Source organism: Atractosteus spatula, chromosome 4, assembly GCF_055471065.1.
Source record: "Atractosteus spatula isolate fAtrSpa1 chromosome 4, fAtrSpa1.hap1, whole genome shotgun sequence".
NCBI classification, from domain to species: Eukaryota; Metazoa; Chordata; class Actinopteri; order Semionotiformes; family Lepisosteidae; genus Atractosteus; species Atractosteus spatula.
The window spans coordinates 50,132,287-50,160,192 of NC_142709.1; the positions used below are offsets into that span (position 1 = coordinate 50,132,287).

Below are 27,906 nucleotides of genomic sequence, written 5' to 3' on the forward strand. Positions count from 1 at the left end.
TTGAAGCTTTGTTCTTTGTTTCAAACCTTCATATTCATAATGCTTGCCTGAAAAAATGTGAAATTGAAGAAGTCACCCCGCAACTCTTATACTAATGAATAAAATCTCTAAACTTTTACTTAATTGCAGTGATAATTTTCTGTAGATTTATAGCTACAAATTTAGATTTCACAATATAGAAATGAGAAGATCCTTCTAAAAATTGACTACTCCGATCGTGATGGACTGTTTACTTCTGTTTTCATGGCTTACATTCTCCTTATTGAAACTCATTTCAGAATATAACCTAGATTGCTGAATATTGTGCAATAGAAGATCTTAATTCAGTCTCTTAAGAAGGTTGCAATTCTTCAATTGCAAATTTTCTTTTCAATACAGTTGAACTGAGATTTACAGATTGTAACATTTATCCCATATCAGAAAGCCATTTACTCCCAGAGCTCATCCACTCATTTGGCGCAAAGTGGGACTGGACACCAGTCCATCCGAGGAGTCTCCAACATGAAACACAAAATGCATTTGCATTTACCATGATTTTTGACATTGCCTGTCATTGTCAGATTTAAAAATAAGCTAAATTAAGTAATACTAAGGTTAGTAACATCATTTGAAGCTACAATAGTAACTGCAGTGTATAAAATATTGGAGTAGTCTTTTTGGCTCAACTGAACTAATATACTAGTATTTTTAAAAAATACATTTTCTCAGTATATTTACTTTATGTTTTTTTTTTCAGATTATGGTACAATACAGTACAAGGCTTTGAATCCTTTTGTGCTTTTCCTCTGATTGATTTTGTGTTTACACTGACCTTGAACCTTGTGAAAACAGTTATTACATTTCTGATAAAGCTTTTAAGTTTCAGTATTCTCTGCACTTATCTTGGCAGTTTCTCGGGCATACATTAACAATGTACTCAAAAATCAAAACACATGTACAAATGTTGCTTTTGAATCGGTACCGATGACATTTTTTGCAGTGCACTTGTAAAACCCAGTGTCTCTGGTGGAAGGGTTCTGAATGATTAAGGAACCCTGAGGATGCAGATACTTGTTTCCAAACAGCCGCGCTTGAGCAGTTGCAGTAAGACGTGTTTTATCTGGCATTTCCCACATTACCTCAGCCTTCGGAATGCCAATGGCCATACAGTTCAATTGGATTGCAACTCCGGTTCTAGCGTATATCACTGGTGCAGGGCCGCTGGTGATTCTGGGGGGATATGCTATAACGATTACTGGAACATTCAACACTGCTGTCCCATATTCATTGACTGACCTACAAGAATACGTTCCTCGGTCATACACGGAGGCTTGCTGAACTGTGAGTGTGCCGTTTGGCCATACCGCGTAGCGGCCCGCTCTTTGAGGGCTGGTTAGAACCATGCCGCTGGGAAGCGTCCAGAATAACCTGGGTTGTGGGTTCCCCTCAGACATACAGTGGAGCTGCAGATTTTCTCCATTAATGATACTCACCAAGGAACTGTGTTTGTTAGTGATGTCTGGCTTTTTCCCTATTTCTAGTACAACTATTCTTTCAACCTGTCCTGCTGGATTTTTCGCTGAGCAACGATAAATACCCACTTCAGAGAGGGAAGGATTGCTAATATAAAGGGCTCCATCTGGTTTGTGATAGAATTTTGATAACTGTTTGCCACTAGAAAGTCGGGAACCATTGGGAAGGATCCAAATAGTTTCTGGAGCTGGTTTGCCCTCAACAGAGCAGTTTATCCTTATCGTGTTGCCAATAGTTAGTGGCAGAGTCTCAGTTTTGGGGCTCTTCAGCTCCGGTTTCTCCAGGCTGTCAGTTACATCAAGGTGTACTGTCAGCCTAGCCTCCCCACCTTCATTGCGTGCAATACAGACCAGCTGGATTGAATCTGCTTTTTTTAGGGACCTTATGTCAAGGGTACCATTGAGATGAACTGTAATGCTGCTTCCATAGTAGGGAGCAGGAAGGACAACATTTTCTGGCAAAACCCACATCACACGAGGTACTGGGATCCCCTCAGCCTTGCAGTCTAAGAATTTGCGCTGCTCTTTGATGGCTTGTTCTTTGATTGTGTTCATCACTCCACTTACCCCATTGATGGAAGGTGAAGAGACCAGGACTTCTACTCTTGTAACCTTCTTGTCCTGCCCTACAGTGTTTATGGCAGTGCAGGTATAGTTACCATTGTCAAACCTTTGGACCTTCTGTATGAAAAGTGTACCATCATTGTGTACCTGGTACTTATCCGATGAAGACGGAATGATGCGGTTTGTTGGAGAGAGCCATGTTATGACAGGTGTTGGCTCCCCTTTCGCATCGCACTTCAATGAAACTGCATCTCCATATGGCACTTGAACAGTGGAGAAAGTTTTATTCATAATGGCAGGGGAATCTGCCACCACCTTCACATGCACTTTCATTTCATCCTTTCCTATTTGGTTTTCCGCATAACATGTGTAATCCCCTTCCTCTTTCATCCCAACTTCATTGAAATAGAGAGTTCCATTGTTGAACACAACGTACCTTTTTGTACGTATTCCACTATCATCGGATTGCATGACACTGTTGACTGTTGTACCATCAGGTAGACCCCATTTAATTTCAGGGTTGGGAAGGCCTGATGCTATGCAGTCCACCTTCAAGTTTCCTCCATACATCACCTTGTGTTGTTGCTTTGCCTGTTGCTTGTGTTCAATCTTTGCTGGTTTCATCATTACGCTAACTTTAAGCACCACGTAATCATCTCCCATCTTGTTTCTTGCCACACATAAGTAATCTCCCTCATCCTTCTCCGTGACCTTCTGGACAACCAAGGTACCATTGTTGTGGACTTTTATTCTTGGATCGAAACTAAAACATGGAAAAACAAATCGTTAGACCAGTGAACATACAGCAGGAAGATTCCTGCTCTAATAGATGCAAATAATATGTTATGATATATAATTAAAATCTAGAATATTAACCATGGATTGTTGCATTAAAAGTGAATTGCAAATTACAATGCATGAGTAAGATCTCAATTTACAGTATGTAGAGTTTGGGAGTCAACCACCTTACTTGGATACCTTCTCCAGATACAGTATTTACAATACTTTGTATTTATGTTCTCTGCCTTAAAATTATTATTTTTCTAGTTTCGAGAATGATCCCACAATATTTTTTACTCCAGAGTTTAACATAACATAAATATGGGACTTAATTCACTTTTATGCAGAGAATCAAATCTCCTCTCAATCTCCTTTGCTGTAAACTAAAGACATTTGGCCTCTTGATCCAGTCTGCATATGACAATCTCCTGAGACAAAAATAAATAATGTTGGGCAAGGGAAACAAAAATAATGCTTGTTGTTCCCCTCATTCTAAGACTGTAATATCCTTTCTTTGGTGACCAGAAATAAATGTTCTAAAAGGTGCTTATTCAAGGCTTTTGTTCGTCTTTTTATTGCTTTACCATATGGTATTGATGACAACATAGCAGAATCTACATACTGTAAGCACCTACAGTATATTCCTTCATGCATAATGCTCTAAATTACAACATGAAGCTCTAAATTACTCATGTGGTGTAATGTATACTCTTAATTCCTGCATGGATCATGGATCAATTTTCACTTATCAATGTTCCATTTAATTTTCCAAGTCCCTGACCACTTCATGATTGTGTCTTTTTCTAATTCCCTTCTTATTGCTTCTGCTTTTGCCCTGATCTCTTAGTTTTGTATCACATTTTGACAAACATTTTACAAATTTAATTTGCTATGCCTATCACAATCATTGACAAAGATCAGGAAGAGCAAAGGACCTAAAGCAGATGCCTGCTCCACACCATTTCTTATATTTGCCCAGTTAGAGGCTATCCCCCTTATGACTAGTTGCTTCCTGTTAAACAGTTCTTGATCCATGTACAGTACATGCATTACCTTGGATTCCTGTGTCTTTTAGTTTGAGAATTAACTGTTTTTTTATTTTGGTTTTCTACAAAACCTTTCTTTATATTGAAATACATAATGTTGTATAATTTAGTTTTATCTTCCCTTTCTAAATCCATGATGACTGTCTCTTAAGTATTATTCTAGTTTGTCTCTATAGTTTCCACAGGTTTTCACTTTACTGTTGTAGGACTGATTGGTCAATGTTTTTCTTTACTTTTGTCCCCACATTTGCAATTCTTCATTTTGAGAATACCACAGACCCAACCACAAGTGAAAGCTGAAATGTCCTGGCAAGAGGACTAGCTAAATCCTTCATTTCCTTACTGTAAGTACAATAGGAGAAATACCATTAATCCAATAGTTCATTAACTTTAAGATGACATTGCTTTTCTAGAACTTCAGTGTCAGTTCTTCTAAAATTATTGGGCTTAAGGGATGTCCTACACTTATAATTTAAGTCTTGAACAGAGAGCAGGGATTTGATTTAAGAACTTAAAACTCCTCAAAGGCATCTTCAAATTACACAAAGGACATCTTCAGAATCAATACTAAGACTCAAACCAGAAAAAAACAAGCAGAAACTAAGGGAGGTGCTTTTAGACAGATAAAAGTAAGAACCTCTTTACCCAAAAGGCTATGGGGAAGTTACCAAACTACATTCCTAAAGCTGATACTTTGGCTTCCTTCAAGAAGTGAGTGAAAGCCTTAAATCAATCACCTACTAACACCTACTAACATCCACACAGACTAGATGGACTAATGTCCTCTAGCAATTAATAGCTTTTATTATTCCAATTCATTGCCCTGTCTGGAGGTTTTACTAGTGCTATGCACAAAAGTCTAAGCATTGACCTGAAAGATGTATGTGGCTCTCCAGTTGTAAAAAATATTATCTTTGCAAGCCTGGAAGTAGACTATGTGTATAATTTGTTTTTGTTCTTGTACAGTATGTACATGCCTGAGGGGAGGGAATAGTTTGACACCTAAAATGCTTTGCATGCTCTGTCAAAAAAGCAACACTTCTTCCAGGTGAAACTATATATCCAGGACAAGATATAATCTGTCATTGACAGGTCTGTGCAAGAACTGACTGTGAAAACATAGCCTAGGAATATTCTGTATTTAGAATACAAAGAAGTTCTTAAAAACGTCTAGAAAGATGCAGTATAATGAAGAATGTATCCTTTACTTTTTATGTTTTGCAATTGTGCTATTTCAGTGCACATTTTGTGGTAATATCGCCTCAATGTTTGCAATGGATTATGTACATACTTTTGAGAATTAATTAATATTAAAATAATTGATATGGACAGAATGTTGTAAATTATGCTATATAATATTCTCTGCATCATCTTTAAAACGTTTTTGTTTGCTATCTTTTCTCTATAACTTATTGTACATCAAGACAGATTCAGAATATGAGAAATCAAAATAGATATGCCTTCTGATTTATTTGACAAATGATAGGCTCTCTTTATTATTGATTGACTCAAACCAACATTACATGTAAAACTGCCCAAAATATTCTCCATCAAATTTACGGTATTTATTGAAATGGCATAGTCAGCCTTTTATCGCATCTCTATCAGTAACTAAATGAAAAGCATTTCTGTGTGCTTTTAGTTTTCAGTAAAAATGCATCTGCAAAGAAAATAACTGTGCTCTGTGCAGGTGCACAAATTTAGCAGACATACTATTTAGGCAAGGTATTACATAGTACATATTTGCAACCAATAACATTATAACAGGTGAATGAAGAACCACTCTTTCTATTGTGACCAGATATTATAGCCAGTTTCTAACCTCTTCTTCTAATTTAGGGGGAGCCAAAGCCTATCTCAGCAAGCAACAGGCACAAGGCGGGATGCACCCTGAATGGGATGCTAGTCCATCCCAAGGTAAACAGTTGCGTACACACACTGACACCTAGGACCAATTTTCCCAGAAGCCAGTTAACCTACCAGTATGTTTTTGGACTGTGGGATGAAACTCACACAAACAGTGGGGAGACCATACAAACTCCACACAGGTAGCTTTCCAGATCTATCTGAAATTGCAATTGAACCCGGGGTCGCAGTGCTGCAAAGCAGCAATGCTAACCACTGCGCCACCGTGACCACTTTTTCTCATAAGCAAAATCTTTCAAAGCAAAATAAAGTCAGTGAAAAACTATTTTATAATTCAAAGCTGTCTTTTTCTGATAAAAAAATGTGTACCTGTAATGCGCATCCACCAGCTTTTTAGAAGGGACTCTCCATATTATTCTTGGACCCGGGTCCCCAGAGGCAGAGCAGTCCAGGCGCAGCTGACCTCCATAGGAGACGTCTGTTCTGGTAGGAGAAGACAAGGTGATTTTGGCAGTGGAGGAGCTCTTCTTCACCACTAAGCTTATGGTTCTCCTTGATGCCCCAACGGTGTTGCTTGCCACGCACTCATAATGCCCACTGTCTCTGGGCAGTAGGTTTCGTATGTAAAGGGTTCCATTGGGAAAAACAAAGAGGTTGCCATTCACGAACTGGGAGGGCCGAACCTGCGTCCCGTCAAAGATGATCCAGCGAATGCTAGGCTGAGGGGCGGCTTTAGCTGTGCAGTGAATGTACACGGTCTGACCCTCTGAGACACTAACGTTCTCATGCCTGTGCTGTTGAATCATAGGCGGCAAGGCAGCAATATGAAGCCTGACGGACAGAGTTTCGGCTCCGGCAGCATTGCTTGCTATGCATTTGTAAGTTCCTCTGTCTGGGAAGTTGGTGTATTTAATCCTCAGAGTTCCATTCCCTAGGAGCATTAATCGTTCCTCAGTATTGCTGGCAACACGTAGCATTGTTCTGTCTGGAAGTACCCATGATATATGAGGAGTTGGCAATCCATGTGCCTTGCAGTCCAGGTCCACACTGCTTCCAAGATAAGCAGTAACATCCTGGTGGCGGGGCTGCAGAATTCCGGGCTGCTGAGCCAGGACAATGAGTGTGACCACCATTTTATCCACACCGTGCTGGTTTTGTGCAGTGCAAAGGTACTGTCCACGGTCCTGAAGCTGAGCGTTTTGAATGACTAAAGTCCCATTCTTCAGAACTTCGAATCGCTGTATCTTTGTATTCAGTGCCATCACAGCTCCTGCAAAAATTCACACATTTTAAATGTACCTTTGCATATAATACTACAACAGGAGAAAGTGGTCTAGACCTTTACATTAATGTGCAAAACACAACGTGTCCTCTATCACCAGTGTCAGAAAAGACCATCAAATCATTTATGTAATTTTACTCCAGATTTTCTAGCAAATGATATTTAGACATTGTAAACCATTCCGTAAATCAGTGAATTAAGTCTTTGCCAAGTGCACAACACAACACTTTTATTTAATTTATCCTAATTAAGCATTGTAACTTACTGTAGACATACAACAAGGTGCGTAAAGATAAAAAAGCCTAAATAACATTTGGGAGAATATTATAGACATCTGTGGTTTGAAGAAACAAGAACCATGTGAAAATGATTTCAAAATATGGTTTTAATTATTTGTAATTCTTAAGACTTTAAGTACTGTATTTGAATTTTTGACAGGAAAAATGACGGGAATTTATGACAGAACAGACTCCTTATACTGTATATATGCAGTGTATATATACCTGTATATAAAATTTACAAACTAGAATTTCTAGCAGTAATATACTCAAATTTGCTTCTGCAGTTCCACTGACACATCCTGTTGTAGTGATCACTTCCTTTCACACTACAATTTCAAAATAGAAAGAGCAAAGCTCGATTTCAATGAGAGAAAGTCTGCAGCTCTATTCAGTACTTCCATAATACTTGGAGTGCCTGGCCACAGATAGTAGTGATGTTATGGGGCTAGCCAGCAATCTCTATGAGAATTGTTCATTTAGTTCATCACTAGGGGCTCCAATCGTTGACTTCCATGAATGTACACCAAAGGCTAAGAGGATAAATAAACATGTATGGACACATATATCTTTACCGAAAGCGGACAGAAGTGTTAGAAAATGCCTATACTGTACTTACCAGTGGAAATTTTAGTCCAAGTAAGAAATGGTTTAGGTTCCCCTACAGTATCACAGGGCAATTCAGCATCCTTTTCAGCATGCACTGATACTGTCTGAAGATTATGTGTGGTGATTCTAGGTTTCATTTGGCGGATTTGTACATTAGGAGGCCGTTGAGGCTTGGTGGATACTTTCTGGGTGGTACTTTCAGATTTTTGGACAAAAGGAGTGGATGGCGGCCTTTGTTTATGCCAGGCAGCAGTTGTCTGCAGAGATGTAGTTATTGTTGTTGTGCTGATAGGAGTATTGAAAGTTGTTCTTCTTGGTGTTGTCTCATACATTGGCATTTCTGTCTTGGGAGCAGTAGGTTTAGAAGTAACAAGTGAGCCAGGCCTTGATTCTTTGGGAAGGGTTGCGGGGGTAGTTAGGGGTGGTTTGGTCCGAGCTGGTGTTTTTAAGGGATCTGGTCTGTGCACTATAAAAGGATATCTATTGTTCCAGGAATAGGGGTACCTTTGGTTTATGCTGGGGACTCTTAAATCTTGTCCTTGTCTTTCAGGAATGTTATTTGACGCAGAGCTTCTTGAACCAGCTGCTGGCCCAGTTTGTACCCTGTTGGAATGAGCATCTGGGACACGTGCTGTTGGTTTAAGTCTTGGAGGAGCAGTGGTTGTCACGACATAAGAGACATCATTTCTCCTTGGTGGTGGAACCTTTGTTGCTGTTAACATTACCTCTGGCCTGCTGGTGACAGAAGTGTTATTTTTAGGGTTTTGTTTGAAGCCTGGGGTGGATACATCTAGAGGCCTTGTCGTTAGTTCTATGATTCTAGTCAGAATAGATCCTTCATTGGAATTGTACCTCAGATTAGGTTTATTTGTTGGAATTTGAAGGGTTACTTTGTTCTTCTTTCCCTCTGCTTTTTCAGAAGAATTAATTTTTTTATGGATTTTTAGGGATGGGGCTTCTTGTGGTCTTCTGACTTTATTTTGGGTTTTTGTAGGGCTGTCACTTGTAGGTTGAGCTGAAGGTTGATCTGGCACTTTTTGTGTACCTTCTCTGGTGATGGATGTTTCTCTGGAATGAGTGGATTCCTTCTGAATATTGGGCTTTGTGAGATCCTTTTCCACTGCCAATTCTAGCTCTGTGTAAGACGTCTGTGGGAAATCTCCAGGACTGGCTGTAGTACTAATATTTTTAGCAGTATTTTTATTGCTGCTCACATCAGACATATTTACTGTTGTAAGAGCAGTGTCTATAAACTTCTGGTGATGGATCACAGTGGTAACAGTAGGAGTAGGAATTATTTCACTAGCATCTGTAGTTTTATTTTCTTTTTCTACAACAGCTGAACATTTTGAAACCACTGTAGAAACTGATTTGGATTCTAGGGTGTCTGATGTAGTAGCTGCATGTTTTTTATTATATAATTCATGGTTTCTAGATATTGTCATTTCTGTCTGATAATGACTGTCCATTGTTATTGGATGAGTCATAAAAGGAGCAGAGGTGGTGGGTCTCTGATTGTCAGCATTAGTTACTGTAGTCTTGGCCACTGCATAGATTTGTAGTTTGGGAGTTACAGTGGTGAGACCAAGAGCTGGTGAAAGGGATCTTTCAGTTGTAGGGAATAAACTGAGCCATGTTTTTGCTGAGGGAACACGTAGAGGTGGTCCAATATTGTTGGGCCTGGTTCTTATTTTGTTGGGTCTTCTTCTGCCACCAAACCTCCTCCGTGTATATACTGGGTGTCTAGACCGTGGGTAAGTAGGAGTCATGTGAGTTTTCACAGTAGCAGTACTGGAGGCTATTGTAGAACTGATAGTCGGTGAGGCCATTGCAGCGACTGTGGTAAATGTAGTATGATGTGAGCTGACGTGCTGTTGTTCATTAATGTCTTCATGTTTGCTTCCATCGACTGAGTTTGTTTTAAGTTTGGATTTTTCATTAAGTTTTACAGTACTGTCTCTGACTTTTACAGTCGGCACTGTTGGTCCAACACTGGGTGAATTTGCTGTGTTTTGAATTGCCTCTTCACTTAGTTTTGAGCTTATGGGAAGATTGGTTTTATCATTTGTTTCAGAATAGTCCATACTTGCAGAGCTTAATGGGAAATTTGAAACAGTATAAGCAAATTTGTTTTCCAAAGAGTAATTCTGACTTTCTTGTAAATCCGTATTATATAATGTGTTTGTCCTTAACGTATTTAGATCATTCTCACTGTGGTCTTTAAAATCAGTAACAACATACTTTGTTTCCTCAGGACCAGATGTTGTCTTTAAAATATGAGTATTTGGCGTCACAACATTTAAAAAGTCAGTATTAGTGGTGGATGCAGGGATTTGGTAGATGCCATTGGTGTGGTCCTTTGTAAAAGTGGGCTCTGTCACCACAGTTTCTTGAGGATGTTTTACATGACTTTTGGGTGTAGTGATCAAAAACAAGCCTTCCTCTTGAAGATGAGTGTCATCGATAGAAGATCCTTCAGTGTTGTCTGAAGATTCGAACCGCATATTTCCAGATGCTGTTTTTCTTGTTGTTGCAGTGCTATATACTGAGGGTGATGGTGTTGTTTTCAGAACCGTTTTTTCACGAACCTTTGCCAGAATGTCTGCCCACTGTTGTGGATCAATTTTCTTATTTGACATGGTAACTCTTCTCCGGGTTTCAAATGAATGTTGACCTTTTTCTGCCTTGGAACCTTTTGACTGTCTTAATCTATTCTTAGTTTTTAACTTTCTTTTATAATTTATGAGTGGTTGCCCACGTATGTTGTTTTTGTGGCCTCTTCTTGTACCATGTGAATTTAAACTGCTAGATTCTTTTTTAGGGAGCTCTTGAAAATTGGCATCACCAGAAGACTCTTCATCATCTCGTAATAAGGCTTTAATTTTGGTCGGACCACCAGCTGCAGGTTGTGGCCTTAATGGGAATTTTCTTAATGGCTGTGACATTTTCATTCTTGTAAGAATTACATTGGTAGCAAATGAATCAACACCATGTTTGTTTATAGCTACACACTTGTAGTGTCCATTATCTGTTAACTGGGTCTGTGGTATGAATAAAGTTCCATTCTCCAACACGTATGCCCGGCTGGAATTTGATCTGATGTTCAATATACTGCTGCTGGGAAGAATCCAGTTGATTTCAGCCTCTGGGATAGCAGAGGCAGCACAAGGCAAGGTGATGGGCTCACCTACTGATTTAGTTACAGAGCCCTCTTCGTTTCCTAGAATTGGGCCTGGTACTTCTTCTACAGAAATGCGAAAGGCCATTATATCAATGTCACCCTTCACTTGTGCAATACAATGGTAAACCCCTGAATCAGAGTGATCTACTGCTTTGATAATCAACCTTCCATTGCTAGTGACAGCAATCCTGCTGTCTCCACTGTTAAATGGTGCTGCTACTTTAGATCCATCTGGTAGCATCCACTGTATCAATGGATCTCCAGAACTCAGGACTTTACAATCCAGTTGGCACAAGTTCCCTTTGACAACACTCATCACAGTTCTGCTGTCATTTTTAGACTCGATCATGACCCACCTACTTTTTTGCCTTCTTATAATCTCTGTGTCTAGAGTTTGTGAAAACTGAGTGTTGAAAATTAGCTTTACATTCTTTGCAGTTGACTGCAGTCTGTTTAGCTGTATGTTGACAAATGTTTGCATTAGCCACGATGGCTGTGATAATATGCTAGCTTTCACACCTGTGAAATAATAGGCATCTTTTTGAATATCTTGCCTATATCTGTAACTTAAATTGGGTTCTTTGCTCAGCATTATCTCTTTCTGTAGATGAACAGGGACTTCACTGTAATAAGCAATTAGCTTCCATAATTTTTCATATTGTGCACGATCCATTGGGCATTCAACATCCAGTGACAGGGTCATATTGATAGCAATCTGCTGAGAATTGATATGATTCCAATTAATTTTTGTTGACTCTTGTGGCTCAGCAATGTGACATTTCAAATCTACTTTGTTTCCATGCTCATCTGTCATATTCAGTGTTATATTTCCAAAGGGCTCTTGGTGTTGTTCCATAGGAAGACCTTCAAACTCACTGTCATCCCTCCTCATATCAATATGGTCCTTTAATGGTGAACTAATTACTGGGCTGGTGCAGAAAACATTATCCAGTTGTAATATGTCCTTTTTATTTACATTTTTTGGTGTAGAACACACAGGACACAGCTGTTCTCTGTCATATGCTTTATCTTTTTTACATTTTATGACACCTGCAAAGACACAAGTTTGAGCTGTGTTAGAAAACAAGGCTGAAGAAACAGAAAAGTGAATGCATATGTATATATACAGTATGCATACAGTATATATTCATATAAGTATGCAATGGATACTTTTAAGGGTATTATAAAAAATTAGGTGCTAGTGATAATGTAGCACATTGTTCACCTTTTAAAATGTCGTTTAATGCAATGTGCTGTGACTAAACCACCTGGCAGTAAACCAGATAACTAATAAAATTATATAGGCCAGACAAAGGATAGTAAAAAGGTGTCCATTTACTGAAAGTGCTCTGCTGCATGAAAAAAAAAAATATTTACAAAAAGAAAAAGATGAAATATTCAGCAAAAATAATAAATTGCAGTTTCAGTAATGCGCTTTTCTGCTAGCGGTTTTAAAAAAAAAACAACAGGCCTACAGTCACCCAGGCTGTGTAATGACACATAAATAAGAGTACATTTGTACACCAGAAGGCCAGGTTAAAAACCCTAAGCTCTACCCCTGGCTCCTCGTGATGGACAGGTGAGCCTATTTTTATACAAGGGGTCAGCCAGGGTCTGTAACCCCCCACACACAATGGTAGAATAAAGAAAGACAAGAGGAAAGACAAATACAATGAAATTAACAATAGTTATTTACCATAACCGAAGTATAAATACACAGATGTATAAAGCATTATATCCCCTTATACTGTGTATGATATAATTACATAATAAATAATTATATTATATAGGATTAATATATAATATTATATATGTCATGTAATTTGCCAAACCACTTTATACCATACGTTGTCACGTGAAGCCGGAGCATACCGGCAAACAACGAGCGCAAGGCAGGGTACACCCTGGACGCCAGTTAATACAACTCAGAAGAGGTTGGTACCATTCAAATAATACCATCAGAAGATATAGAAAATCAGCTAAACCTGGCAAAAATGACTTACCTTCAGACTGCTTATTCCAGTCCAGAAGCCATTTTAATCTGCAGTCACATGTCCATGGGTTTCCATGTAAATACAGGCTTTCCAGCTGGGGCATTGTTTTGAACATCCGTCTGGACAGCGAAGTGAGGCTGTTTTCAGACAAATACAGGTGCTTCAGTGTGGAGATTTTGAAATGCTGCAAGAATGAGAAGGTCACGAAGGTGCTCGGGTGGAGCTGCTGAAGGAGGTTCCCCTCAAGATGGAGCAGGCGCAGTGCCGTCAGCCCATTGAAAGCATCCGGGTGAATGAACTCAATCCTGTTGTGGTCTAAGTGTAGTCGGAGCAAACTGGACAGGCCCTGAAAGGCCTGTCCCGTAATCACATTTACTTTGTTGTAACTCATTTTCAGCACCTAAAGAAAAAGGGATAGACCACTGATATTATAAATGGAGACAAATGTAAACCTGTGACTTGGCTAGTCTTTTGTCTGGAGCATGATTGTGCATCATGTACTATGGATAAGAAAAGTGTGAGTGAGACTCACCTAAGAATGTCGTATCATGAAAGTCAACAAATGTTTGATAAGACTAGATTTTCTAGCTGCACCTGAGAGAAACTATTCAACATACATTGACATTTAAATTACTTTGAGGAAAATAGGCCAAATCACCAAGCAGCTATGAGCGCAGTTTATTGAAGCCTAAATTATCAATTTTAAACTTTTTCACCATTTATGCCCTTAGAATATATCATTGTCTTCTCTCATTCTGGTGTGGGTGAAAGACTTTGATCTGGCCTATAATATAGTATGGCTCTGTACCAGTAATACTACATAATGTTTCAAAATGATCATTTTACACTCATTATGCTGCTGTAAACTAAATGTAACAGAGATTAAGATACAGTAGAAGGTCTTGCCTGCAGTGATTTTAGGTCTCTGAAGACTCCATTGGGGATAGATTGGATGTCATTCCCATGCATCATAAGAAGTTCCAGTTTCCTTAATCCAGCCAGAGACTTTTCTGTGAGTTTATTAATGGTGTTAAACCTTCAATAAGGAAACATTTTTTACTATTAACAATATAAAATAAGGCATTAAAGTACACTAAAATAGATGCTGTAAGTACACTAATGTTCACTGTGTTACAGTTTTAAAATGCATAATGTATACAATTATGAATGATTAAATTCAATATAGGACAAATGTCACATAAAAAAACAACTCTATATGACATTCTAATGTGGATGCCGTAAAATGAAACTTTAAAGAAAGTCTAAATCTCTTCAACGAGTCTAGAGGTGACTGGTGCTGTTTCCAATAAAAGATCAGATTTACCATGGCTACACCAAAGAGATTTATTAAATTTACAAGATTGTGTTCACTCTGCCACCCATCCCTTTTACAACGAAAACTTTCTGGAATATGGATAAAACATCAATTAGAAAAAGTGAGAAATTAAACTACCAACCCTAAATTGATTCGTTCCACATGCTTAGGAAGTCCAGCAGGCACAGATAATAAAGACCGGAAAGTGCAGTGCACCTCTGTGGACAGGTAGCAAGCACAGGGGTGTGGACAGGAGACACCTGTGTGTGCTAGTGCCATCACTGTGATCAGCACCAAGGACAGAGTGCCAGGACATCCCATCGTCAACAGAATGTTGAGGACACGTCTTTCTTCCAGGAGTCCTTTTCACTGCATCACAAAAAATAATTTTGTCCAGAATTTAATGACATTTAAATAGAAGCCTGACGCTAAGTTTTTTTAAAATCAGATTAACCATACACATGAGGCCAAAATAATGTGTTGGCTGAAGATTCACATTCTAGATTGTTTCTCTATTGAAAAATTAATACATTGCAGATATGAGTCTTTTGAAATGCTAAACATTCTTTAGCTGTAGAAACCTAAGATGATTGATGATCGTTTAGTAACATAAGCGAGAAGCTTTCAATTAATATTTTATATTTTAGGATGAATTTACACTTTGATGTCTGACTAGTAAGGGGGAAATTTGCAGTGAGAGCATTTACAGCTAATCTCAAAACATTTTGTCTTTGTTTCCATTGGATTAATGCTTCTAATTTCAAAATAGCAATTACTGAAGGTTACCAATACTGTAGGTGATCCTGTCTGTTCTTTTCCTGGAATCGTGAAAGGTGAAGTTATCTTGACTTAAGAAATTAATCTGTACTGAATTTTGTTTTGGTGCACCTGTGGATTTTCTTCCCTATAACATTTCACTAAATATACACATAGAGCTAAACATTTAGGAACTACTTTAGGAATTCAATAAATCAAACATTTCTATTCTCTAATAGAAAATGCATCATATAACCTTTAGAACAGTTTACTGTAGATAATAATTAAAACAAATCTCAAGAATTCCTTAAAATATGAAGCACAATGAAAAAGCACAGTGTCATAATTCATAAAGAGGTGTGCAGGTGATGAAAAAGCCAACAAAAGTTTGGGTTTTGTTTTACCCCTAGAAGGGATGTGATTTAATTGAATTGCACTAGGCTTTGAAAATCCGGTCAGGTTGAGTCCATCCTTTTTGTGAACACCCGTAGATTAGATTTATAAAATGAAAAAAAAACACTAAACATATCTAGGCAGTCTTTACAGTACAATAGATTGAAAAACATGCTATGTTGCTGCTGCACCAACACTACAAAATATCACTGTATTAAACATTTGTGCTGAGCTAGGTTGTTTTCATTTCTTTACTCTCAAACCCTTTATAAAACTTCTACAGATGGTTTAAGGAAGTTCAAGAACCATAACAGTCCATGGAAACGTCCTCCACTTATCAAGATCAAGGAAACTGCACGGTTAAATGGTCCCAGACAGGAAAAAAAAATTGAGCTCCAAAGATTTCTCAGGGGGGACAGAATCACTTCTAGATTACAACAATATATGAGAGACTCATATGCACTTGGGAAGAAAGTTATATATACATGTACCTTCAGCATGTACTATTAAGTCTAAAAAAAACTAAAACTGGTAATTTGAAACTACCAATGGTACTGACAGCATTTTATCCAAATGTAATACACACGACAGTTTAACTCTGAAGCAGGTACAGTACCTGAATGAATGACAGTGAAAGTGAACAGAAACCACTTTAGACTCTGACACTTCAAACCGCCCTTTTTGTGTGATACCATGGCCTTTTTAATATTGTTTTTTGCCTTCTTATAGACCCACCCGCCGGGAAACAATTGGCTAAAGTAATACTACAGAGTGACGCAAAAACTCTAGTTGAAAATAAGAGTTCCAAAAGATACAAGCCTGCTCTTTCAGCGCGCTTAGACAATTTATTCCTGACATAGTCTCAAGAAGGACAGAACAGTACCAAACGTGATCGTTTTCAAATGAAAAAAAAACCAACACATTAAACGATATTCAGTATATTGCCATTTTCTATAGTGACTAATGATGTGGTTTTTCTTTATAAGTCCAATTTTGAGCGTCGCCAAGTCACGAAAATAATCAAACAAAAACTGCCCCACCAGTAATGCCTAGAGCTCGCGATTCGGGATATTTCAAATGCAGTTTGACCGACAGTGCGTGTGATGACTTAAGCAGACAAAGATCTATTGTTCTAAACTATCAACAATTGTGTCTTTATTTTTTTCATGGAATTTGCAATAAAAATGACCCACCACCAATGAAGTTTATTTGATTGTATTTTATTATAGTGCGACATACAGCTTGTGTTATTTAATACGTCTTTTAAAAGGTGCTGCACTGCAATTTGGCAATGCACTTCTGATTTACAGGATAACAATTATTTAGCAATTTATCGATTTAAAAGTCATCATAGCTAAGAAAAAGGGTTACGATTTATTTACAGTACTCTTAAATGTATTAATACTGTCGTTTATTATTATTTTAACTATCCACTGGCATTTTCATTTAAACAACTTGTTGCTACAGTACTGTACTACAGTAGTTGCTACAGTTACTTATAAACATACCCCTCTTTTAGAAGTTTTAGTTTTTTTAATGGAAATAAATGTGAATAACTCTAGCAATTAACACCCTTCTAAAACACTACACAAATGCACAGGATTAAATAAAACGAAAAGTTACCTTGAAATCGAGAAGCTGGAGAAAGACAATATGAAAGTTTATCATTTTTCCTATTGCTTAAATGTCCATTTCAATCCAGTATTCCTTTTTCGAAACCACTGTGTGCAGACGAAACGTTCATTCAGAGACATCCAATCATCAAGACCGCATCAGTGTCCGAGGATACCACCCGTTTTCTATTGAATAAAAATAATGCGCTCTCCAGATCATCAGAATACTATGTGCTTTGCGTGTTACTTTTTGCAAATACAGAGAATCGCATTAAGCAAAAGCATTATAACTGTTTTAGCGTTTTGTTATATATTGAAACCAAACAGTGTAACTTCCAGTGGAATACTAATAACGACAATTCTTCCGGAAAATAATGATTTGAAAAAAAAATCCCACTCCACGTTCAGTGCCGCAAGAAGTTTTCTAGCTGGTCAGAAGTACAGCTGAGGTGTTGACTTTGAGGAAAGGGATGTACACTCCAGCATTTGGGGACACGTCTGTTCTCAGCCACTGTTAGCAGGTCTAGCAAGTGAGACTGAGGTTTAGCCTCTAAGATGAGATGATTTGTCCTGGAGAGGAGGGGCCACATTAGCTGTGAAAGGCATATATCACCCCTAAGATGTGGTCAGTCAATTTTCCCCTTCATTATAGAGAACATCTTTTTCATTTTATTTCTGTTTGAATAACTGTAAATACATGTAAAAAGACTGGAGCAATACCATACCTGTATATAAAAACTGAAAAGGTAAATTTTTAATAAAGCTTATGTAAACTTTGCATCACAACTATTGAAATACAAATAATATTTTTGTATGTACAGTGGAAATGCAGTGGTTTGAATTTTTAATCAATAAGAGTTTAATCACAAGCACATATTTAAATTGGAGAATTTGGTTTCTTGACCTGCAACAGGTTGGTTAATTCATGAGTGTTGCTTTTTGTAATGAAAACTGTTCAGATCATGTAATCTAATAAACATGACAGAAACTGCATGTTTGCAATTTGAGCTGAGTACTGTAAATACACACACAGTTAGCTAATTGATTTGTATGAATAGCTTTGGAAAATAACACTGTTAATCTTAAATAACAGAATAAGGACCATGTCTCATCCAAACAATGAACATCACCTGTATGCTGTGGGCATGAAGGAAGCCAGTCTGTGAAAGATGTTGCTTAGAAATCCTGGTTTGACTGTGTGTAGAGTAGTCCAGAAACACCAGAACACCAGCTATATGAGAGACAGGCCATGTCCTGTAATGCAAAGTTTCCACAATAGCGTGAGACTGTCACATTAATGTAATCCCTGTACAATGTTTCAAATGGCAGAGATTACAGCAAAAAGGTTATTTAAAGAAGAAATATCCTGTACACCAAATGAATGACTGTTGCCCGTCATCAGCATGAAACTGATCAACATGCCTGGAGGATATTCAGAGAACATGAGGTAGCAGCAGAGAGTAGTGCAGTTTTAATCTCTTCTTGAACACAGTTTTGCACCTGTGAGACCTTTCTAGAAGATGTGTGCGTGGAGATATCATGTTAAGCATTGGTGGTTGTTGCAAGCCAACAATTGTACTGCTCAGTAATACAAACACAAAGTCCAAAAGGCAGCAGTTTTATATTCATCCAAGACAGTCTGGAAGTGTCAATTTTCTAGCACGCAAGACGACATAGTGTAGCACTAGGATTTCAGTGGCATGACTTCAGGAAACAATGTCAAAGTCTTGCTGTGTCTGGCTTTCTCTACTAAATCAGTTCAAGTAACAGTGGAATATATTTGGAAATGCTATTAACAGCTGGCAATTGTGATCCGCCTGCCTTCTCCATCCAGGTGCAGTTTCACAGGAAGAGTGACAGAACATTCCTCAGCAGTCTATCCAGAGACTGATTATCAGGGAGGTCTTACTCAATGGTAACATTGTTTCAATTTGACAACATCTTACATTTAATAGTGAAAACATTTAACAATTTCTTTATTTGTGCTTTTGTTCACATTCCTACCTTTATCATTTTATCATTTTATACCTTCATTTCTTTTTACACTCCATTTTATTTTCTTTTTGTTTCAGCATTTTATGCCAGACATTTCCATTTCAGAAATTCAGAAGAGATTGTGTGTAATCGTGAAACTGTAAAACTATTTTTTTTTACTTTTTAAAATGCAGGTACTAGGTTCTGAAGTGTTTATGCGTACACTCTAACCTGACCTCTACGGATGACTGAATTGCCAAAGGAGGCATCACAAGGGACACCTCCCTTGTTGTTGATAAGAAGGGAGGAGGTGACAGGATTTATGTCGTAAACACATGTGGGCAGGGCTTTGCTCTTTTCTTTGGTGAGTTTGGCTGACTGGCAGGCAACAGTGGGTTCTTTTTCAAGCATACAGGGCCCTGGCAGCTTGATTCTGCAGGATTACTCAAACTGAAAAGGCAAGCTCAATAGGACACATATACCAGTAGATGTATTTCACAACCCAAACTGCCCCGGAACTAGCCCGGTTTTTGCATACGACAGATTAACAATGCCAGGGTCCCCCCTAAATGGCATAAGCATTTTAAAATTTAAAATGTTAAAAAGATGTGCCAGATTGTCTCTGAGCACCTCACATAAGAAAGAATAGATGAGATAATAACCTAGCTGCAGTTAATTATTCTTGTAGTTTTACTGTGACCTATTCCTTTGCCTTGGAGGAATTTCTGATCTGATGGTACTGTATTTTTATTAAGATTATTTATTATATTAATATTGCAGCCTATTAATATGTATTTTTAAGGATGGGTTGGTAGTTATTCATTAGTCTAGCAAACTCCTGCAATTTAAGTTCATGTACTGTAGCACTTTAAGGTCAAGACCTGTTTTAAGCATATTATATTCTCACAAATGTATTGAGGACCCAAAACTAGTATTTAGTGTTGGCTTGATGTTACGTGATTGCCAAATGCGCCAAATGGCCTCTCCTTGTTTGTAACCTTTCACATGCCTCTGTGTGTCAGTGCTATGCAGGGTCAGTGTGGGCTTTTGTTTATTTGTCTGGAAGTTAATTACATCTTTAGTTCAGTGTGTCTGGTAGCTGTAGGGCTGTCTTTCAGTGTGTTGATGGGCATGTAGGGTTTGTACCTACTGATTGTATTGACAGCTTTTACAAGAAATGTCGTAAATATGATCACAGCTGTTGTTTCATTATAGGGTCTTTCCAGCTTAATGGATGTTAGCCTCATTTCCAAAGCTAATAATTTTCCAGCAAGCTGTGCCCCATTCAAAGTTCCAGGCACAAGGCAGATCATCATCCCATGCTTCCTTACAGGTTATCACACGGCTGACCTTTGACAGGACCTACAGCTGTGGGTAAGTGTTCAAACTGGCACAAGTACTGCTGAGCACAACGGGAGCCCATTAAACTGGAATGTTAAGTAAAGGGTATACAGTTTCAAAGAAACTCAGAAAGTGTAAAAACCACAGTGCAGATTTGTGGCTATTTCTGTCAATTTGGTAAAGGAGACAGAAAGAGGAATGGGTGATCCTTTCTGTCCAGGCATTATGAGTTCTTGTATCATGGACATATTAAGAATTCATCCCCTATACACCAAAATACAGATGTATCTATTAAGGATCTATGGCTTATCCATAATGGGGATTTTTAAAAAATTGACTAAAAGAACTGGCTTTCAGAATCTCCACATGTACTTTCACATTCCTCCAATATATATTCAACATGTGCAGAGGTCTACAAGGCAAGATAAGAGAGACATCAGTTTGTATTGTAATAGTGGAAGGGTGCAAAGACTTTTAGGTTAAGCTCTTGTCAGATTAATTTAAAATCTTAGAGAATGATTGAATGATCTAAAGCAAGCAATTTGACTGACTATAAAATTTTACTGCCTTTAAGGGCAGCCAAAGGACAAACATTTTACCTACCTTTAACTATTTTTTAGAACTGTTTTAACATTTGGGATGAGTTTTGGGGTTTTATTCTGAACTTTTCCAAGATTATAACAACTGAAGTTATGTCTTAATAATATTTTATGCTTTCACAAATATTGACATGAATCCAACTGAGACCATATGGGATCGTCCAGATTTAGAGAAAGATAGGAGGACTCCAGAGGACTTGATGAATGTTTTACGAGATGTGTAGTATGAACGTCTTGCACATGGACTCTAATTATACACTGCTTAAATGTACAGAAGCAAAAAATAAAAATACAAAGTGTGGAAATCCAAAATATTAAGCCATCATAATTTATTGCACTTTATTTTATAACATATTAACAGTTGAAAACTACAAAACAATTATATTAAATTGTACTTTTTTTTTCATTAAAATGACCAAAAAGTGTTACCAGCTCTGTATTTGTTTTGCACTTAGGCACATTGTAAAGGAGATATTCAATTTCAATTCATCTATATTTCCTGCCCAAAACTGTCTAATAAAGATACCACAATGCCTTTGTGGAGCTGTGTCCAGTCCATGATATGTAATCCTTAGAAAGCGAAAGAGGTCATTGCACATCTGCAGTTCTGCTAGGCCTTCAGTCTGCCCTCTCCAAGATCCAAGAAAAAAAAATCAATAAATCAATGTGACAAATGGTCACCAGGTAGTAACATACCTCTGTCAGAGCACAAATCCATTATGTACATTAACAAGCAGAAATGAGGAACCATTTACTGGAGACAGCAAAGCATGATTTAGAGGCTATTGTACATGCAGAAAAAAGTAAACAGTTGAAAGCAGTACTCTTACTTTAATTCATAAAATGACTTTCACCAATATTACTCATTCAATTATTCAATTATTTTTATTCAAAATAAAATATACAGTAGATATAGTAGATATATATTATGTCTTTAAGTCTACAAAATCACTTACATTGTACATACATTTGTACATTTCATTATGGGGCTTTGCTAAAACAAAGTTAAAGAATACTTTGTAAAACTCTAATAAAAAATGATTATTAAACACATCAGATTTTTTTAAAAGCATGTCTGAATTAGACGATATTGAATTGTGCTGAATTTTAAGTACTGGGTTTTTTATTGCTTTCAGTACAGCATGGAGAGAGGAGCTAGGGCTGACATCCTTTGTCAATGTGACACATTGAAACTTAATGTGATCTGAGGACAGTTCACAGAAACCTTGCATAAATGAAACTTTCGTCTTGGGAATTTTCCAGCTTGGGAGTTGTATAAGAAAAACAAAGAACATGTCAGTGCAAAGAAACTTTGCCAGATTTAAACCGAGTTCATAGCCGATATTACAGTGAGGTAATTTAGAAGTTGCACTGTTTTCTGAATAAAGGAGACTTCTTTACTATTGCTCTTTTAAACCATTACACAAGGACAGACAGTCTGTAGTCCTAAATGACACTATGGAGTACTGAGACTACACTGTTTCATGTTTAGCTGTCCAGACAGGTTAACAGATTAGATACTGTGTGCATGAAGAAAAATTATACTGTATGCAGGCTTGGGCGAAGCTTTTGATACTACTCGGAAAATGACAGGAATGTAAAAACTGTTGCTCTTTTACTCAACAATACATCATATTACAATGTCAACATGCTTAAAATATGTTATGGTTACTGAAAATGAGTTTCATTTAGTTATTTGTGTCATTGACACCTGCACAGTACAATGTTACTTGACATTACACATTTTTTCATTTGTTTGGCAAAAAGTACACAGCTTGCTGCTGTCCCCACCTTCTCCAAGTGGAGGCAAACAATGGGCCAAACATCATCAGAGCTGGGTGGGCTTGACTTTTTGGACTTGGAGTACCTAGAGCTCAAGGCATTATCCCCAGGGCTTGCCAGTTGCCTGTAGGCTGGCAATGTCTTGGAATGAACTTGAGATCAGTGAGAGATACATCACTCCTAAAACCAGTGTCAGCACTCGACCAGAATGTGAAATGCTGAAGAACATGACAGCGGGCCTCTCGGGTTAAATTGCTCACAGTCCTCCTTGCAGCTGCTAGTACAGACATCGTAGGTGCCAGCCAAGTTGGTGATTTCAAGATGGGAGGGTATACTGTAAAAAATATTGGTGCCTCCCAAATACTAGAAAGCTCTATCTACAGTGTTGCCCCTAAATTGAATTGGTTACAATTTGTAACAACTTGCTACTGCTGTCCTCATACTAGCACAAGGGTATGAGGACCATCAACTGTATAGTTCCCACAGAGATATCCCACATTTTTCATTCTCTTTGTCCCTTGGTCCCATGGTGCTTACAGAGGATGTAGCACTGACATTTATAATCACTTACAATCCTGCACAATCACATGTCCCAGGAAAGGGAGTAGGGTTTGTTCTGCATAAATCAGCTGAGGATACCGTGACTTCCTCAAGCCCACTCAAATTTGCACCATCACTTGTGTGGTGCCAGCTAATTGGGAGAATATTGATCACTGTTAATACAAAAACATACTGTACAGTACCCCATGAGCCAGTTCTGTTCAACTACAGTATATGGCTGAGGCTGCACTCAGACTGAACCTTCTTACTGGTTGAGTGATGTGAAAGCCAGTATATTTGTATCACATATGTTGTCATCAGACTTTTTGAACCTGTTAAAGCTTGCAGCTTCTTCAGAAGGTTTTCAAGAAGATAGAGATATATGAGAGGTAACAAATAAGAGAGGCCATTCAGCCTAAATCATTATAACTTGGTCCAAGGATCTCACACAGCCTTTTCTCATACAGCCAGGGTATCAGTTTTTACAGAACAGTTGGGTCACTTTTTCCACAAACTCTTTATGTAAACAACAGCCGTGAGTGATTTTGAATACTTTGTAAGTTAGTGCTATATTTTTCAACCATACAATAAATGACAATGTTTTTATAGATGTTTGGATAACAGTTAATCTTTAAACCTAAAACAGGTAAACTTCCACACTAGAAATTTATCAGATCGATGAGTTCTCTAAAAGTGTTCTCTAAAAGTTGAGCTGCTCATTTGTATTGTACTGCACGCTATGAGGTAACTTAACTAAATCAACAGGCCTAAAGGTATCTATTAATGATTACTAAAATCTAATTATTTCCTTCTCAGGTCTTCCTTTAATTTCCTCTTGTGTTATGCAACCAATAAGAGTTAAAAAGAGATTTGCTTGTATAGAAAAAAGTAAATTAGTTACTAAATATCTTTTGTGTTAGTCTGTGTTTTCTAATGTACTTGTACTTTTGCTAAAGGGATTCAGGCCCTTTGGTTTTGTGTAGATTTCCTAGAGCTGAGCTCACTGACAGCAGTTTGTTGATTTTAAGATGCCAAAGTTATAAAATAGTGTTTTGATTCACACATGTGATTTTACTAAGTCATAATAAAAAATTCAGAATTAGTGAATTTCCAGTCAACCAGCCCAACAGTATTCTACTCTGGTGTGCAAATGAAGCAATCTACAGTATAACACTTTATACTGTTTGTATTTTTTAAGACTTTACACCATTTTGGTCCAAGAAACATGTAAAACCTTTTCAAAGGATTAGTTTTGTTGAATAGAAATGAATTCAAAGTTAACTTGATAGAAAATGGTCTTTTTAAAGTAATCTATTCCAATCTCCTTCATCAGCAAAAAAAACTTACAGTAAGACCTCTCACTCAGATTTTTTTTATCATGACATACTGTGAGTTTCTGTGTTTTGTGTCATATGGTATGCAAAATAATAAGAAAAAACAATAGCCATCTGTTGTTTTTGTAATTAACAGCAGAGACATACGTAATCACATCTGTGGAGAAAATCAGGGACTTTTGCTCTGCTGGAATTATTTATGTACACAAAAGGTTTGCTCTCAGGGAGTAAGCTGTATAACTGCAGCACCTCATTACTAATAATATCATACAGAACAGCAGGATATTGTTGAATGAACTATAATGATATTATAGCCAGCTAAATGAAGAAGATGATAATAAATTATTCTTTTAAAAAGTAAGCACACCGAGTCTCTCAACTGCAGCATTGTTTTTTAAATTGGATAGTGTTTCTTGACTGCTACACTACTACAATTGGTATTTTCAATCAGTTTAGGTCAATAGAATATTTCTAATGGAAATGTGTGAGAATATGCATTTGTAAGAAGGCCATTTAAATTTATAAGTTACTTGCTGTGGGAGACAATCTACAGTACATAAGCACAACCAGCATTCTTTACAAACTAATTACAATAGCCTGCAAACTCTGTTCTGTACCTGTCAGCCCAAAGAGATTCCTGTTCTGAGGGGCTGATTGCTTTTGAGAAGAAAATCTTCACTGTATGGTTCAGAACCTAAATTTTTTGTGATAAAAGCAAATTCTGAATGGTACTAAACTAGGGATGCTCAATATTAAACACGTGAGTGGTTTATTACACACATTTTTGAAAATAATATTGAATTGAGAAGCCAGTGTTCTACTGTATCACTTTAGGTAATTTTTCAAATCTATGAGCAATAAATAATGTTGCATCTTGAATGTTTTACAACTTGAAGTATTGGACGAAAGGCCCTACCTACTGTAAACTGTTCACTAGAACTCAGCTGTATTCCAGTAACCGACAATTTGGAAAGAATGAGAAATGCACAAGGGATCAGTCCCCAGAGCTGAGGTCACTGGTTCCAGAGCCTCCTTGAGTGACAGACAAGGGAGTAGCAAGTTATGAAGCTATTTTGGGCTCAAATCATTTAGAACTGGCTGCCCATTTTAATTAACACTTTACACCTACTGTGACTCCAATGCAGTAAACCCATGCAAGCTTAAATTTGTATGTCTTTTGCTTTGGTTCTTACATACATGCAAAGGAGACTGTCTCTTCTTTCCTTTTGGCATTTCCTTTGTTTAATGTTGAGGACACATCAAGATGGAGATACAGTATTAAATTGATTTTAAACAAATGGATTTTGCAGGACTCTTAAATAAGTTACTGTCTAATCACAGACAATAATGTTGACCCATTTTCATTTATTTTCTCTTTAAAATCAAATTCTTTAGCTTTTTCTTCTTTTAGCAGTGAAACCAGGACACAGAGGACTTGATGTTAGGTTCTGGCTTACACAGCAACACGTTTTTAAGTCTGTGCACATTGGAAATCAACATAAATTGAATTAAAAGAAACAATCCAAACAACATAATTCAAGCTTTGAAAGGAAATATTTCTTGAATTTGAAAACACTCAGTATTTACTGCTCAAAAATGTTGAAATTAACAATTTCTGGATATACATGCAGGAAATAAAAACATAATTCCCTGCACGAGTCCCTGCACATTGCTTTTGGCAATCTTTTCCTTAAGGGAAGTGCAATATTTTACCTTATTTTTTTAATTCTCACTTTAGTTCCATTAGTTTCAACAATGTAAATATTCCAAAATGTTACTCAATATATTATTACTGAATGTCACTAACTGTATTATTTCAACTATACCTAGTAGTTTTAATACCAAACTTGGCAACAAATTAAGTGCAATCACACATGTGGAGCATGCTTGATCTTGCATCGTAGTCTTCAGGAGTTTTTCGTATGCTACAGTAAGAAGTGATTTTATTGAGGACTTAAAAACACTGTTAATTGGCAGTACTGTACAGGCTTTATTGTTAATTTGATCTAAGCTCACTCTCATTTACTATAAAAGGCTGTCATTTACTATAGTCTGGTTATTCAAATTGCCATCTTAGAACTTCTCACAGTAATACAGGACAACTGTGAAAAATGGTTAAACATACAGAGCAAGACTCCCTTTCTTATGGTTTCTTCTTGCAGCAAACCCTGGGCCTCGTGTTGTACTGTAGCAACTAAAATAATTACATAGCTTAAGATATGAAAACAGCTACACAAAGTATGGTTTTCTGTTTTGTTAGAATGTATGGCCACAATGAAGCCTTTAGCAGCCACATGATAGTACATTTGGTGAAATAATTGTCAGAGTTTATCTGGCAAGATCAGAGAAAATTATTCAAGGGTAAGATGCTTCTCTGGGTGAATTTTTTCAACCATTGAAAGAAAAGAATTAAGTCGAATAAAGGAGTAAATGAAGATTGTTTTAAAGAAATTCCAAAATATTCTTTAAAAAAAGTGTCTTATTGCAGAAACAAGCACATACTGCAACTGAGATCTGGAGCAACCTTACCTCCATAATTTTTCACATACTGTAGATAAGGTATACAATATTAGATGTCTAAGGATCACTCTATGAGAATCATACCACAAATATAAACTGTTGCAAACTGGTTTGATTCAGCTTGTTTCAATTTGGGCCACTGAAAATCTTCAAACTGAACTTTAGAACTTTTAATTACCTGGTAGAGTATACATCATCCTAACACCCATTTGTAGACAAAAAAGGATTGTACTGATGTTACCCCCCTTCAAATTTAAAAGTACATCTTTATGTACTGTGAACCACACCTTGAAATTAAACTTATATGCAATCTATTCATCAATGAATACATCATAAGTAACAGCATTTCATTTAATCTTTGGGCAAATGCTGTGCAGACCATTGACATATTGAATTATTCTTTCACTTGAGATGGTGTATCACATATTCTGCCATCCATCTGTATGTTCTGTTTCATCCAATTTTCCCAGAAGCCAATTCATGTACCAATATATGTGGAAACTGGAGCCCCCGAAGGAAATACATGCAAAACATGAAGAGAACATACAAACTCCACGCAGATAGCTCCTTAGTTGTAGAACTGAACCCAGAGCTCCGGGACTGCGAAGCAACAATGTTAACTTCTTTG

General features: G+C 37.3%; 1 protein-coding gene across 1 annotated transcript; it reads right to left on the reverse strand.

Annotated features, from left to right (window-relative positions):
* Positions 1 to 729: 729 nt before the first annotated feature.
* mxra5a (matrix-remodelling associated 5a) lies at positions 730 to 14,747 on the reverse strand. The gene is made up of 6 exons (XM_088913827.1): positions 14,569 to 14,747; positions 14,018 to 14,147; positions 13,121 to 13,511; positions 7,947 to 12,167; positions 6,137 to 7,037; positions 730 to 2,838 (listed from the first exon to the last, which is right to left on the reverse strand). The coding sequence occupies exons 1-6, from the start codon at positions 14,745 to 14,747 to the stop codon at positions 924 to 926; spliced, it is 7,737 nt and encodes a 2,578-aa protein (XP_088769953.1). The 3' UTR covers positions 730 to 923.
* Between the last annotated feature and the right edge of the window lie 13,159 nt (positions 14,748 to 27,906).